Raw genomic sequence first — 17569 nt, forward strand, 5'->3', positions numbered from 1 at the left:
GATGATGCAGCTGATATTTATAGTTATAAATTATCAATACAATGTTTTGTTGCATATGTCTCGGTTGTATAATCCGAGACATATTACAAAAAGATTTGCATTATCCATACCCGATTTTTGTATTTAAAAAATAAAAGTTTGCATTTGTACCTCATTGTTTACTTTTTGTACTTAGTTTTGTACTTTAGGTTGTACTTTAGTTTGTATATTGTATATTTTGTATAGTGTTTTGACTTTATTCTTTTAACTTTTTTACTGTAAGCACATTCTCAGGGGGCTCAGAACCAAGCATTTCACTGTAATGTACAGGTAGATGTACTTAAATATGTGACAAATAAAACGAAACTTGAAACTTGAAACTTGAAACTACATGGCGACACTTGGCGAGTGAACCTGCACGGTTGGTAATATTGAGGTGTCAGACAGTGGAGCCGTCACGAGGCCAGAGAGCACTTCCTGCTGTCAGAGAGAGACGAGAGAGTGTGAAGCTGGTCCTTGGAGGCGCACAGGCGCAGCAGGAGATAAGCGCGCAGCGGCAGGAACACATTTGGTAAATGACAAAGTGTCATCGGAGTTAGGAGGACAATGCAGGCCATCAAGTGTGTGGTGGTTGGCGATGGGTAAGTTTTGCACTGTAAACTAGATCTGTGTTCAGTTTCACTGTAGAGACTAAATTAGATGTTTCAGGCGTCAAGATCAGACTTGTATGTAATACAACTGTATGGCTTCAACACGCATTCCATGTGAAACTATGTGTAACCAAATCACACCATCGATGTAGGTTTTATAGGACTGGACTACTATACCCAACTGAAATGTAGGCTATTTACTGTGTACTCTGTTAGACTGGCTTGCCGATCTATAATCTATAATTATAATCGAGGTGGCGGCGGTAGGCCTAAGTATGCTGATGTGAACTGATTGGTCAATCGTGAGTGACTTTGGTCTTGATGCCCCGGTCAGGCCTCTGGTAGAAGCAGTTGCTGCGCTGTTGCGTTTATTGTGATGTGATCCAGACAAGACATACATGTTGCTATAGGCTATACAAATATATTTCTGTCATTAAAAATATGAACGCCATACAGTTATAAAAGCAGTTCGGTCTGTGTTTTTACGAGGAACATTAACATCAATGTACAGTTTCTACGTCAAATGTATATAGGCTACTCTCTTTTTTAGACTTCTTGTATCACAAACAGTACTGTATTTGTAAATCGGGTATGTCATAAATGTATTTATGTAGCCTATGTTATGATGAATTGAAAATGGGGGACCCTGATGTAAACAAGACGAAAGTCTTTCTCTGGTCTGCATCCCCTTAACAATTGTGTGTATTGAGCTGTACTGTATTGTACCCATTCTGCAATCTGTTAATAGTTTTCAATCAATCAATCAATCAATCAATCAATCAATCAATCAATCAATCAACATCAAATGTAGGCATTTGTTTCACGTTATTTCAGGGATTTGGGAGTGAAATGGTAAAACCTGAAATGCAGGAAATGGGTTTGTTAATGGTGACAAAATGAACACAAAATGGATGCTGATCTTTTATCGGCATATTTGGATTAGTGCCAGGACATAATTATGTATTAATACTGTATGGCTGGTGGGGATGATGTTCATAATGCACATAATAATAACCAATAACCCTTTTCTACAGTTGTGTTGACGCTGCATGAACTAAATTATTTGTACGCCTCTTCTTCACCCTTCCTCAATTTTCCTTTGAAACTAATGTGTAACAGATAAGTTCCTCATATGCTTATTTTACGCCAAACTTCAGTTCCTCTTAAATCGCTGCCGCATCAAACTGTCTCAACATCCGGGGCACGGGCCTTGACTCGGCTTTTATACTCTGCATTACTTCCTCGCAGTTATCAACCAACATCTACCGGAGATACTTTAATTGAAGATAACCTTGACAACATCTATTAAGCGTTTGACAGGGTTCTGTAAATGGCCGTTAGAAGTATATTCAAAGAACCCCCCATAGCTTCTGCAGCTGCCAAAATAATATCAGTTCAAGACCAGACGATAATCATTGCATTGAGATTAAGTGCTCTGGAGATTCTGCCAACAGCATAGCTAACTACAGTAATGACAATTAACAGAGGTAGTTGTGACAAATGTTGATTTGACATAATTTGACACATTGTGTTGTGAACCACCTCTGTCTGTATAGCTGCTGCTGCATATCGTTCATTTTCTTGACTACCCTTAGGGGCAAACACTAAAATGACTACACTTTCCACTGTAAAGTGCCAAATTGTATTTTTCAGAAATAGATCTGTGCGTGGGTGGTGGTGGTGAATGATGGTGATGTTGTTGTTGGTGGTGTGACATTGAAAATCAGCCGGGACCTTAAGTGCACACAGACTGTCCTTCTGCTGCTAACACTGTGTGGGCGTGACATAAAACAGCAGAAAGACTTCAGACATGAAGGCTGCACAATAGTGGAATGGAACAAATTGCCAGATCACATCACTAAAGAAAAAACTAAATCAAGTTTCAAAAGACAATTGAAAAGGCATCTAGAAACCCAAATATTGTAAGTTAATGACACAGCAGTGCACACATTTAGCACACACATGCACGCATTCACTCACGCACGCACGCACGCACACACACACACACACACACACACACACACACACACACACACACACACACACACACACACACACACACACACACACACACACACACACACACACACACACACACACACACACACACACACACACACACACAGAGATTGCGCTCGTCACCAATGCAAGAGGCTGCGGTCTCGACTCCCGGAGTCAGCATTGCCTTGGCTTGGGCTGATTTCTATACTAACTCATTTGGCTGGGTTAGGGGGAGGGAAGCCGTGGGTGGGAAACTGGCGTTGTGGACAGCGACGCCTACAGGTCAGGTCTGCTTGCTCAGCGGAGGCAGGACTTGATGAAGGCAGCGTGACCTCCCACGCGTTACGCTTCACCAATGAGAGCCCTCGCTGCCAGGTGAGAAGAGAGCCACTGGCTGTCGCTGCACGTGTCGGAGGAAGCATGCGGATACTTCAGGGTTCCCTTGTACCGACCAGTAGGAGAACATGCGCACAACAACCAGGTAGGGGAGGGGGGGAATTGGCACAACGACTAAAATTGGGATGGGGAGAAAACAGAGAAAAATCGGAGAAAGAGAGGATTAAAAAAAAAGGTCAATGCTTGAAGGAAAATCGACTTCGGAAATCAGTTTAAATTTTTTTATTTACTGTTATGTAAAAGTCTTGTCGAATGTAATGTTTTATGTTTTGTGTGGACTCCAGGAAGACTAGTTGTTGTCATGCAACAGCTAATGGGGATCCTAATAAACTCAACTCAATAGTGATTACGTTATTATGTTGGCAATATTAAATGAATGTTCTTGAAGTCTAGTATTACTGTTAGAAAGTTTTACGTTTGCAGATGTTACACACAGTCCCCCTTTCTTGTTGCTGAACCAAACTGAAACACAGGAAATCAAATCAGGAAGAAAAGCTCGCAACGCTTGCTCATATGGGACGTTTTTCGGATTTTTTGCAACTGGCACTTTGGCGACCCCTAGTGGCTTGGGTGTGCATATTTTACAATATATATATCGAATTGAAGGCTTATTTGTTGCCTGTCGATAGCGACAAAATCCGACAAAATCCGTTCAGCGGTTCTTGAGTTACATGCCGGTATTTGAGGCTTGTGCAAAGTACACGGTATTGCGCAAAATACCACTCCCGACTCAGGCTGCAGTAGTTCCGTCAATCTAGATCCGATCTCGAAAATGATTGTGGATCGTTGTAACCAATGAGTGTGGCTTTCCAATGATACCCCACATGGGGATTTAAATAAAAAAACAAAAAAACACAAAGAAACATGAAAACAGGAAGAGCAAAACAGCCGAATGAATTGAAGTCTATGAGAACACTGAGTTTTTCTTTCTTTTACCAAAATCACTCCTAATCACTCATTTCTGAATGGATCTTTATGAAATTTGGATATGTACTACATAATAGGGATGGGCGTGAGTACCCGTAGCTATGAAGAAAAAATATATATCGAAAAAAAAAAAAAAATGAATTCTTATTTGTTTTGTTTTTTTAAATATTTTTTACATATCTTTTCACATGTATGTGTAAGATTATAACTGTTTGTTGGTTTCCTTAAACATATACGTGAATGAACAAAAAGAAGTTTAAAACATTTTTAAAAATTCTAATTATATAAAAAAAATATTACATTTTCTTTTCTTTTCGAGTAATACACGATCAATCGAGTAGTATAGCATGCAATCAATCGATCTGGATTTGTCTTTAAAATGCCCATCCCTACTACATAAGGCTTCAGGCTATGGCTCCGTCTGGATTTGTAAGCCATACCACCTTCTGGGGAAATACTACCTCTGGACTACTAACTACTACAGAAAAACTTGAGTAACAAGTTTTTTTACAACTCAAGTTCAGACCTATGTAACTCTATTACTTTAGCACTAAAAGTGAATTTTTTTCTGGAATCGGAAACTTCAGAATGTCATCTTTCAGAAGAGTCCAGGCTCATGCATGTGCATGTGCTATAAGTATGTATGTTGTTTTGGTTTGCAAAAAAAGTATGCAGTCCTCAAGTTCAAGTAAAAAAATTGCCACTTTTCTGCCCGCTTGTTAAGATGTTCACTCCGAAAAGTAGTTTATCTAAGTGTACAACGTTTTCCATCCAAATCAGGTCTTTCGTCAGGTTATTCATTTTTTTGTAAATATGTTTTATTGATTTTCACCCCCCCCCCCCCAAAATCAAATCAAATACAAAAATAAGGTAATCGGGTACAAAATCAATTACATTGTCATTATGTTTGAAAAATTCAGATTTCCAATTCCCACCAACCTTTCCTCAAGTATAACAATGTCATCGTATTAGAAAAACAAACAATACATTAAATTAAATAAAAAGTTGCTGAAATAGGAGACTTATGGGCTCCACCCTATTCCTTATCAAGGAGTACTTATACGGAGTCATTAAAGACCAAAAATGGCCTCCATATACAATTTACAATTTAGTAATTTAGCTGGCGCTTTTATCCAAAGCACAGATTGTGAACAACATGTCACCAGGACGGGTACATCTCTAGCAGCTAAGGGTCAGTGGCATTGTTATAGAATCCTGTAGATACTGTATATTACCCTTAGCAGCTAGTATGATGTTATCACTAAGAGTGTGTCGATTTTTTCTAACTTTAAGAAATACATAACATCTTTGACCCAGTGAGAAAAGAACAGAGAAGTATGTTGTTTACATTTTAAAAGGATGAAATGTCTCGCAAGATTCTCAGGTTGTTCTATATTCTAAACTTTGTACACTTTAACACAATAACTGCCACCCAATATCAGTATCTTATAGCTCTACCGCCACGCTGTAAACGATGGGAGTCGCTCACCTTGTTTGCAGGGCTATAACTATTTAAATATTATAGCTATATCTGATATACTATGGCCCATTCGACATTGGGTATCTATCGTTCAAGATGTGGGAAAGTAATACTTTTTCCATTCATACATTGTCGTTTTATACCGTCGTGAATATAAGTATAGTTTTAGAGCGGCCTGGGGTATTTTCCTAGAACGCTATAGGCCCTGACGCATATTATACTTAATCCATTGGCATTTCGTCCCTATACACACTACAATAAAAAATTCAAATGCATATGATCGGTATATATTATGTTCCATCATGCATGAAGGAAATGGGGGGGGGGGGGTCGTTTATGATTAATTGATTGTCAATAACGGCTTTCTTTAGTGCATCAGCATATGTTGATCAGTTGGATTGCAATGAAAGAAATGGACAATCAAGCTGGAATTAACGTTAGATTGCTCTTACCTCCGGCCGATGATACTGCAGAAAAAATATTCCAATTATTTGATTGCCATCTGCTAGATCGTATGTCCATTTGGCCGACACCATAAACTCCAAAAGCATAATGATTCTTGCATCTCGAACGCGATTCAATGCACTCGACTGAGTCATACTTCCTGTAGAAAGTAAGTGCAACATCGGCCGAAATCCACCAGGCGGCGGTATCGGGCCGTTGCAATCGCAGACAGAGTACCAGAGTTTCCCAGAGTCTTGCTGGATGAATTATGAATGGAAATAGCAAATAAAAGAAATAACGATCACAATAACGAGTTGACTCATTGTTGGCGTTATTCGATTGGACGGCAATAACGAGTATATTCATTTTTGGCGCAGAACCAGTTAACACTTTCAGTGCCACCAGGGGGCGCACGACTTAGTGCTTGAATGCCACCATCGGCGCCAATGTTAACGTTAATATCGCCTAATCTATGTTTTAAATTATGGCTATGTGTCTAATCTGCCCGTCGCTTATCAAAGAATCATTTTCCAGTGAGTGCTGTCAAGGCAGATTGTTTTTTTTTTATCGCTTCATTTCCGTTTGAGAGCATTTTGAAAAGCACCCGTTTTGAGGTAAAAAACAGCCCATTCTGTGATAATCGATTTTTTTTTTTTTTTAACAATATATTTATTGGGTTTTAGTTTGCAAATTACAACATGTATATCAGCAGAGCAGTATTCAGCAAACATTTTCACCTCGTTCTCCCTCCCCTAACCCCACCCCACACAAAATAATAATTAACTTCAAGATTTCACATAGGAAGGATACAGATTTAAATAATAAAAAATAAAAAATAAACATAAATAAATAATAATACAACCAAAATGTTTTACACATTAAGTAAAGGGTGTTTCTTGTCGTTTTTACACAATAATAAGAGTTGTCCCACAGTACTCCCCCTAATCCTGTTCTTGTTGAAGCAAGTTCCCAACATTCGTATTATGCTTTAAGAAGTACACAAAAAAAAAATACAAAAAAAAAAAAAAAGTACACAAATGGTCCCCAGGCATTATCAAAAATGTTTTGTTTACGTCTAACAATATACACCATCTTTTCCATTGACATATTTGAAGCCATTTCTTTAATCCACATACCAATTCTTGGTCCATCAACATTTTTCCAATTAAGAGCTATTACACGTTTTGCTTGTAATATGCACATATCTATAAATCTAAACTCTTTGCGTTGTAGATGTGGGGTGGTAGGATATAAACCAAGAATAAAAAGCTTGGGATTCAATGGCAACTTCTTTGATCAAATTTGATCGATCAGATCAATAACATCTTGCCAGAAGGTTTTCACTTTCACACATTCCCATATGCAGTGGAACAGTGTCCCCCATCAGCCATTTATATTGTATACGTTTTAGGTTGCTACTGACTGTCTGACTCTGTGCCTCTTTACATGCCACGCTCCATTCTTCTAAAGATATTTCCTCCTCTATGTCTTCGTTCCATTTATTCAGTTTTGATTCAGATGATTCATCTGAACCAGATACAAATAAGTCGTATAGCATTGAAATTAGACCTTTACCATAACAGTGTCTAGTGACTGCTACCTCTAAGATGAAAATGTTCGGTATATCCAATGAATGGTTCTGAGATGATATAAAACTCCTTAGCTGAAGATATTTAAAAAAGTGATGTTTAGGAATATCATATTTTGTAGATATTTCCGCAAAGGACATGAATACTTCATCCTCCTCCCTGTATACGTCTTGCACTTTCCTTAACCCCTTTTCAGCCCATACTTTAAATCCACTATCGTTTTGCCCTGATTTAAAATTGGCATTGCCCCAAATAGGACTGAACCTGGATCGGGACGTATTTATATTCAAATATTTGAGTGTGTCAAACCACACATCTATCATGTTTAAAATAATGGGGTTGTCTGTATTTTTCTTCAGATATTTACAGTCTCCAGAATACAAATACAGGTGCAAGGGTAAGCTCGGTTTAACAGAGCAGGATTCTGAATGGATCCAAGCAGGGGGATTCTCCGATGAGAAGTAAAACATGATCGTCCGCAATTGTGCTGCCCAGTAATACCATTGGATATTTGGGCATTTCAGGCCTCCTCGGTCATATGGTAGGTAAAGTAGAGATAGACGTAATCTGGGGCGTTTGATAATCGACTTTTACTGGAATATTCCAGAACGTTGATATTTGTCGGCCTATTTATGAATCGTTTTCAAATAAACGCTAGATTATCAATAGTATACGTGCGCGCACGCACATTCGAGGCGCGCGCTGATAATAGCCGTTTTCATTTCCTCATGGATTTTACAGTGAAACCACTGGAGCACATCAGAAAAAAGCATCAAACTCATCAAAACGAGTCTGATTATCCTAACACTGATAACATCTGTGTATCTCTGTTATATGTCAGTTAGTAGGTAGGTGTGTAAACCTACCCACGTTGTATTGTTTTGTTTTGTTTTTGTTTTTTTGTTATTGTTTTGTTGTTTATATTATGTTTGTATCTGTGTTCAGGCTCCCTCCAAAAGCTTTAAATAGCTTCTTGGGAGACCTGGCACATGCACACAATTTGCGACATTGTTATCACATGAGGATACTCGCATGTAAAATGTATCATGTGTGTGTGTGAATAAATTCATTCATTCATTCATTCATTCATTCATTCATTCATTCATTCATTCATTCATTCATTCATTCATTCATTCATTCATTCAGAATGAACTCTGGTAACCCCGGCTGCATCAGTGGACTGGAAAATGTGGACTGGAATATTTTTTTTCCCCCATCCATTTTCATTGAGTCCATTCCAAAATCCCTGATGTCATCCGGGAGACGATAGGGGGCGCTTTTTTCACATCTGATCGCCGGCGGCCCTTGGGTAGGCTAGGGTAGGCTCGCGTGATGCAATATGATTTCAGATCGCTAAAAAAAATAAAATAAAAAAATTCCGAGAAATCTCGTGAGTGGCTTTCAACGTAACTATCGTAAACACGAGATTAGCCGTGAGTGGCACTCAAAGTGTTAAGGAACACGGCAACATTCTGGGAAATACGCTTATCATCTGAGTCAGACGAGAAGATAGATACCAATTCAATTTCCTCTGTGCGTAGAAAGCTATCCGACTGCAAGCTAACCTAGCTTAGCACAAATGAATGGAAGTGGATACGGACCAGCTAGCCTAACTGTTGGCCAAAAACACCTCTCCTGGAGTTTTAAGCTAGGCTAGTGTTCCTTATCCACCTCCATTAATTTGTGCTACGCTAGCTTGAAGCCGGCTAGCTTTCTACTGAACGCACATGCTGTAGAGGAAATTGGTATCTATCTTCTTGTCTGACTCTGGAGAACACGGTAAGCGCATAATGTTAGCGTGTTCCTTTAAGTTTGCAGATCTTACACACATCCCCCTTTCTTTGTTGCTGAGACAAACTGTGAAACACAGGAAATCAAATCAGGAAGAAAGGATTGCAATTTTTTTTTAATTTAAGTGTACAAAGTTTCAATCCAAATTGGGTCTTCGTCAGGTTATTCTATATTCAAAACATTATTCAGCAGTCCTTTTTCATCTGGAACTATGCTGTCCCCACATGTATGGGGCCTAAAAGAAAAAAAAATGTGGTCCCGGTTGCCGACCGACCCTGCCGATTTAGGTGCGACCCAATTTACTTTACAATAAAGTTTCATAAAAATCTTAGTCAAACCTTTAGTATTATGGATATTAAACATGCTGGCAGAGTACACGCATCCATGTTGTCGTGAACATTTTAATGAAATAAAGAAATTCCCTATCCATAGTCGCCGTGGGAATTTCTTTTACAAAAAATAATAAAATAAATTCCCTACCTACCCATGGCCTTAACTGACAACCAACAGGAACCAAACAATTGTTTCTTGTATGCCTGGTCCGAAGACTATGTCCTCCTCATATACTGGTAATGTTCTCAATCTATTTCAAGAGCTGATTGTATTAAACATATGTCCACATATAGAAATATCAACATCAATTTGATACTGTTGAGCTTTATGCAAATTCAAATTTTAGTTGGTCATACCTTACTTGCACATAGACACACACACACACACAACCAGCATCACCATTAGCATAGAGACAGCCCTATGCAGAGCTGGAGCTCACGAAGAGACAGGGAGGTACTTAAAGATTCATGGGGAAAGTTCCAAGATAGAAAGAAATGTGTCCCAGTTTCAGAGTCAGAAAACCACTGCATTCATGTCACTGCACCACAAGTCTCTTGCATCGTCTTCAAGGTGTTACGAGTTGGGTAGGTGTGTTGGACCCAGGTGCAGTGCAGAACGGATAGACGAGAGGCAGGTGTTGTTTCTTCTTATTCATTGTTTTGACATAGATGGCATACCCGCCGACAACGGCGCACAAACAAAAGTGGGAGAATGCTTGGTCTCCAAAAGAGGGAAAGTAAAGTGGAGAAATCTAGTCTCCAAAACGTTATTGTACAAAATCATAAACTGAGCTATATAGAGAAAATGGGAAAAGAAAGGGGAGAAAACGCTGTCTCCAAAACATATTTCTAAACGACATACGCTGGGCGACGGTGCTACATAAGCACACAAAACCGTTTATACATTCGATAAGGCAAGGCACGGCAAATACTATACATAACGAACTAATTTATCCTCCATGGCAGGAGCGATAAATGTTACTCACAACGGTGTACTCACAGGTAGGTTCAGTGATTAACTGACAGCCTGAATAGTAACAAAGAAGAGCATATAGCCAACCTAACTAGGCACACCAGGTATCAATGAAGGCAATCAGGACAGATAGACCGGTTAATTACCATCAGATAACACTAGGGCTTTTGCTCCCTGAGGAAATAGAGAGAGAGAGAGAGAGAGAGAGAGAGAGAGAGAGAGAGAGAGAGAGAGAGAGAGAGAGAGAGAGAGAGAGAGAGAGAGAGAGAGAGAGAGAGAGAGAGAGAGAGAGAGAGAGAGAGAGAGAGAGAGAGGGGGATAAAGAGAGATAGAGTAGAGACAGACAGGGAGAGGGGGGAGAGAGTGACATCTCCTTAGCAAATGACCTCAATACCTTCTATGCGAGGTTTGATGCTGGTAATAACAACACCAGCTCACAAGCCTCGGCAATGGGGGGGGGGGGGGTCGGCTGCTGATGGAGGCGCAGTGTTCAGGGTAACAGAGCATGAGGTGAGGCGGACCTTTAAAAAAGTGAATATCAGGAAGGCAGCAGGTCCAGACGGCATCCCCGGCCGCGTCCTAAAAGTCTGTGCCGACCAACTGGCCCCAGTATTCACTGACATATTTAACCTGTCCTTAGAACAGGCTGTCATCCCCACCTGCCTGAAGAAGTCCACTATTATCCCTGTACCCAAAAAATCCAAGCCTGCTTGCCTCAACGACTACCGCCCTGTAGCTCTCACCTCCATAGCCATGAAGTGCTTCGAGAAGCTAGTAAAGGGCTACATCTGCTCCTCCCTCCCCATCAACATGGACCCCCTGCAATTTGCATACCGCCCCAACAGGTCCACGGAGGACGCCATATCCCATGTGCTGCACACAGCAGCATCACACCTGGACAAGAGGCAGGGGAACTATGTGAGAATGCTATTCATCGACTACAGCTCGGCATTCAATACCATAGTCCCCTCCATACTCATAGCCAAGCTCAGGGACCTGGGCTTGGGCTATGACCTCTGCCAGTGGGTCTTGGACTTCCTGACTGGCAGACCCCAGGTGGTGAGAGCAGGCAACTGCACCTCCTCATCCATCACCCTCAACATAGGGGCCCCCCAGGGCTGTGTTCTGAGTCCCCTCCTCTACTCCCTGTACACACACGACTGTGTGGCTCAGCGGAGTAGCAATACAATCGTCAAATTTGCTGACGACACAGTGGTGGTGGGCCTGATCTCTGCCAACGACGAGAGGGCCTACCTGGAAGAGGTCAAGGTCCTGGCGGGATGGTGCCAGGAAAACAGCCTCTCCCTGAACGTCAGCAAAACAAAGGAGATGATTGTGGACTTCAGGAGGTCGGGGGTCAAGGACTACAGCCCCCTCAGCATCGACGGGGCACCGGTTGAGAGAGTCAACAGCTTTAAGTACCTCGGAGCCTACATATCCGAGGACTTGACATGGACCACACACATTAACAGTGTTGTGAAGAAGGCACGACAACGCCTCTACTTCCTCAGGCGCCTAAGGAAGTTCCAAGTCAGCCAGAAGATCCTTAAGAACTTCTACTCATGTACAATAGAGAGCATCTTGACCGGCAACATCACCTCCTGGTTTGGGAATAGCACTGCACAAGACCAAAGCAGACTACAAAGAGTGACACGTTCAGCCGAACGCACAATTGGAGGGGGGCTCCCCACCCTCCAGAACATTTACTACAAGCGTTGCAAGGGCAAGGCTAAGAGAATCATTAAAGACTCCAGTCACCCGAACAACTGCCTCTTTGAACTGCTGCGGTCAGGCAAGCGATACAGGAGTCTCAAGGCGAGCACAGAAAGACTCAGAAGAAGCTTCTATCCCCAGGCCATCAGGCTGCTAAACGAACAATGAATGAACACTACACAACAACAACCACCAAACGCACATAGCACACACATCCACACGCACACACTCACTTTAAACAAACACACTGTAGCACCCACTCCACACACTTATAGCACACACCCACTTTAAACAAACACACTGTAGCACCCACTCCCCACACTTTATATTTATGGATGAAGGATTGCACTACAACTCGTACACCTTACTGTAAATTGTACCTAAAATTGTACCTCATCCCATTTCTGCTTTGCACTAGATAGTACTGTACATTAGTACACTGCATAGTATTGTGTATTGTATATTATATGGTAACTCAGAACATTGTACATATGTCTATACCGAACACTGTGACCTCATTTTCTTCTTCTAAATTCATGCTATATTATGTTATTATGTTATTTGATACTATCTTGTCTAGCACAGTCTCTGGAGCGTAACAGTAAGAAGCATTTTGTATGAAAGTATTCTGTACTTCTGTATGACAACTATTAAAGAACTTGAACTTGAACTTGAACTTGAGATAGAGTAGAGACAGACAGGGAGAGGGGGGAGAGAGATAGTAGACAGACAGGGAGAGAGAGAGAGTAGAGACAGACAGGGAGAGAGAGAGAGTAGAGACAGACGGAGAGAGAGAGAGAGAGAGAGAGAGAGAGAGAGAGAGAGAGAGAGAGAGAGAGAGAGAGAGAGAGAGAGAGAGAGAGAGAGAGAGAGAGAGAGAGAGAGAGAGAGAGAGAGGGAGAAGAGACAGACAGGGAGAGAGAGAGTAGAGACAGACAGGGAAAGAGAGTAGAGACAGATAGGGAGAGAGAGTAGAGACAGACAGAGAAAGAGAGTAGAGACAGACAGGGAGAGAGAGAGTGGAGACACAGAGAGAGAGAGAGAGACCACAGGCTTGCGGAGCAGGTGGACAGTGGGAAGTATGGGCACTGGGGCTTCTTCTAGTTTGACTCAGAGCAGTCAGTGACGCCAACAGCATGTGTGTGTGAGTCACAGCAGCAAGGATAGAAACAGTACTGTACACTCTGACTCTTTGACACTGTTGACACTTTGACACTTTGACACTCTTGACACTCTTGACACTTTGACATACTTGACACTCTGACACCCTTGACACTTTGACACTCTTGGCCCCTCTCCGATTACCCACAAGAATCAATCTCTTTATTTTGTACTGAATGAGGAGAATTTCTTCTTCGATTTTCTTATTATTATTGCTGAATTAAAGGTAAGTGGTATTTCTTGTTAAAATATGTGTTAAATAGCTCTACGTTCCGACAGCCATCACCGATATAGAGTGTCTGGTCAGTAACATGGGTCTCCCAGTCACTCCGCTCTGCAGTAAACACAAAATACATTTTCTGGTATCCCGTTCCCACTTTATCAGGAGAGAGAACCCTAGATATTTTTACTTATTTCAAGAAATCTTGCCAAGCCAAATTTGCTTACTGCACTGTTAGATTATTTTACTTGTTTCAAGGACACATTTGCTATTTTTTATTTTTGTCAGACCATTTTTGCAGTGTGGAGTTCTCTCTCCTGATTGGATGAAGTGGGAACGGGATACCAGAAATTTGTATTTTGTGTTTACTGCAGAGCGGAGGGACAGGGACTCAGGGAGACCCATTTTTCTGACCAGACACTCTATATCAGTGATGGCTGTCGGAGTGTAGAGCTTTCTATCTTCCCATGTAGACCAACAAAAGAATACTACCTACAGCACCTTTAATAGAAATGGATGGTGAGGATGATCATTCATTTTTGAAGTCTGTCAAGAGAATATGTATAGCTATAGCCCTAGGTGCCACTTTCCACCCTTTCTCTAAAACACTCCCTGTTGGAATCAAAAGACAGAGCCTCGACCCAGCATTCCTCTCCTCCTGCCTGTACACGCACATCTGTCGCTCTCTGGAATTTCTCTTCCCAACTCCCAATTCCATTCTGCCGCTCTAAACATGTGTTTTCGAATCATGGAATGGAATTACAGAGAAAAGCTTTTCTTATTTGCTCTTATCACAATTTATGGATGGAATTCAGATTCTTTAAGATAATCTTTCACATTGTGACAATGCACATAGGCAGTGGTGGAAGAAGTACACAGTTTACTTTCACTTTACTTAAGTAAAAGTAGAAATACCCAGATAAATGAGTACTCTGGTAAAATTCCCCCATTCAAATTATACTTAAGTAAAAGTAGAGAACAAAGTATTTGCTATTTGCTATATACTTAAGTATCTAAAGTAAAAGTACGTATTCTACATGACATCTGTGTATTCCAGTGCTTGGGAGCGTTCAATCCAATTACCTCTAAACTAAAGGTTATGTTATAGTGGTATGTGGTCCAGTTATGCTGCTCTGATTAAAGGTTATGTTATAGTGGTATGTGGTCCAGTTATGCTGCTCTGATTAAAGGTTATGACAGTGGCTCAGGAGGTAGAGCAGTCGTCTGGTAATCCAGAAGTTCCCTGTTCGATTCCCGCTCCTCCCGGGCAGCGTGTTGAAGTGTCCTTGCATGGTCGCCTCCGCCATCGGTGTGTGAGTGAATGGGTCAAATGTGAGGAACAAATTGTAAAGTGCACTGCATATATATATAGGGCACTATATAAATGCACCATTTACCATTTAATAGGTAGGGGGGTGCATTAGTTAATTAGCCGGTTATATCTGCGATCTCATGCTTTTCAACCCAGCCTGAGTCTCTTGTTTGCTTCCTAACTATGGGCACATGCACCGCTAAAGGCCACGGCGTAGGCGTAGGGCATCCTGCATGGTTAGTTGTTAGTTGGTTGTGGTGGAACCGGAGAGAGGTTAATCATGCGCATGGTCAAATCTTCATGGTTGATGTAAATTTATTGTTAAAACATTACTAATTAAATACAATTCAGATCAGGAGTTCAGGAGAGTCTTGACTTTCTCTGACCAGGAGAAGGGCCAGTGAGTTCGACTCTTAAGATTTCTGGGAGAAAGGGGGGCGGGGGGACGGGGGGGGGGTCAGGTGAGGGGAGAGGTAGGTGTAACTTCCACACGGTTCAAGACAACTCCTTGGCCAAACACAAAGGAATTATTTTAGTCTGTTTCATCACAGTGGGCTTGATGTGGGTTATATAGGGTTCTACCGGTTATTAATAACAATCAGTGGGCTTAATGTGGGTTATATAGGGTTCTACCGGTTATTAATAAATCAAGAGGCTGATAAGCCAATATCTGGGGCCGATATTCAGTCGCAGTAGAAGTTTTGTGTTCGTGCTGCCTTTCAATGAACATAATGGTTAATTAACCTGTTCCACACGATGTGAAAATCCGCATAAAATATATACCTAGGTAAATGGAATATTGCTCCACTTCTACAAGGGCTATTTGCATATTCTTGGTATCTAGGTACATCTATGGACCTCAGGGAATGTATTCACAGTGTCAGAAATATTGTGTCTATTACTAGGCTTGCTTAAATTGTGATGAAACAAAGGAGAATATGAATTATGATTTTTCTTTGCATCTTTGACAGTGAATAACACCATGATAATAATGACCTAACTTAAAAAACCTGACCTCGTTCAGTACCCTCTTGAGATCATGTGTACAAAAAATCTAAGGAAATTAATAAAAGGAAGATGATAAAACCGAAGGTTCTGTAGATACAGTACTGAATTCTCCCATCCGGACCAATGCAATTTGAAATATTATTATAGAATATAGAATAGATGCTTATACATTACCTTATTATAGCCAATTCTCACATTTATATATATATATACATATATTATCTTTCAAATGCCCGAGTTCAATTTGGATTTAGTATCACCAGGCGTGCATAAGAACAGATAATGATATCTACTGTAATCGACTGTACTTTTTTTATTTTCCCCACAGTGCAACCGTTTTGAAACTAATTTCAGATCTAATTGTTCCTACATGCTAACAATAGGGAGGAGAAACTAACTGTGTTTCAATATTTGTCAAAAACTTTACCTTTTGTGGCTTATTATCGCGAATAATAACAGTTATTGACATATTCATAATTCAACTCTGAACTTTGAACCCCCATAGAACTTGAAGGGAAATGTAGTTCAGAAAAATTCCAATGCTGGTCGACAGCCATGCATGTCCTCTACGAAATGGCCGCAAAAAGACTACAATTCCCATGGTTCATTTTTTTTTCAAGCTTAGAATTGATCGAAAAACGAAAACTTAAAACTATCTTTTAACACATTTAACCTATTTCTAAACTAACGTATTGACGATAATATACATTCTACATGCTTTTGTGACATGTTAGTGATGTTAATACTTGAAAACGTTTGATTTTAAAATCGCAATTTTTTTGCATCACTCTGAAAAATATGGATCTATGTGTGTGTGTGTGTGTGTGTGTGTGTGTGTGTGTGTGTGTGTGTGTGTGTGTGTGTGTGTGTGTGTGTGTGTGTGTGTGAGATATATAGAGAGAGAGGGGGGGCTTTGGTAGACTATTGCATTGGTCCATTCATTGAAGATGAACGCAATGCGACATCCTTTACTAGGCTCACCCACCAACAGTGCAGGTGCTGAACTGCTGATCCGAATGTATAGGTAAAAACCATATTATGCGTTTTCATCAATAAAAAATGGCAAAAAAAAAATCCGCTCGCGCGCTTACGCACGCTCGCATTCACTGGGGGCCTACAAATACATTCTTTCATGGGGCCCAAAATCTGGAGCTACACCCCTGTCGGTACCGACCCTGGGGGGTGGAACAGGCATACTGTTTTAACTTGTAAAACATCGAAGTATAAATATAAAAGACATGTAAATAAGTAATTCCACAAAACATTCAAATACATTGATAAGTTAGATAAGTGCATGGAATGCATTCAGGCATAATGCATTAACTTGAAGGAAATTGAATGACAACTTTAGCTTGTAATCAGATATTTGTGATGATTCCATTTTTTAAAAGCTTGCCCTTAACCCTTTCACTGCCACACGACAGAAGGTTAACCCTTTACTATCACACAACCGACGGTTAACCGGCTGTCGTGTGGCAGCGAAAGGGTTAACCTTCTGTGAATTGTCGCATTGAAAGGGTTAACCGTTTTGGTAGCGCGGCAGTGAAAGGGTTAACATTACCCTAAATAAACATGGCGTTAGCAAAAATGTAG

At 40.7% G+C, this 17569-nt stretch overlaps 1 protein-coding gene across 1 annotated transcript in view; it reads left to right on the forward strand.

Moving 5' to 3' along the window:
- Positions 1-460: 460 nt before the first annotated feature.
- rac2 (Rac family small GTPase 2) overlaps positions 461-17569 on the forward strand; it is a 44816-nt gene continuing 27707 nt past the window's right edge. The window contains exon 1 of the mRNA XM_084329761.1: positions 461-620. Within this exon, the coding sequence (XP_084185887.1) occupies positions 586-620 (35 nt within the window). The 5' untranslated portion in view covers positions 461-585. The remainder of the gene's footprint in view (positions 621-17569) is intronic.

The sequence above is a fragment of the Notolepis coatsorum genome (assembly GCF_963971535.1).
Source record: "Notolepis coatsorum genome assembly, chromosome: 14".
NCBI lineage: Eukaryota > Metazoa > Chordata > Actinopteri > Aulopiformes > Paralepididae > Notolepis > Notolepis coatsorum.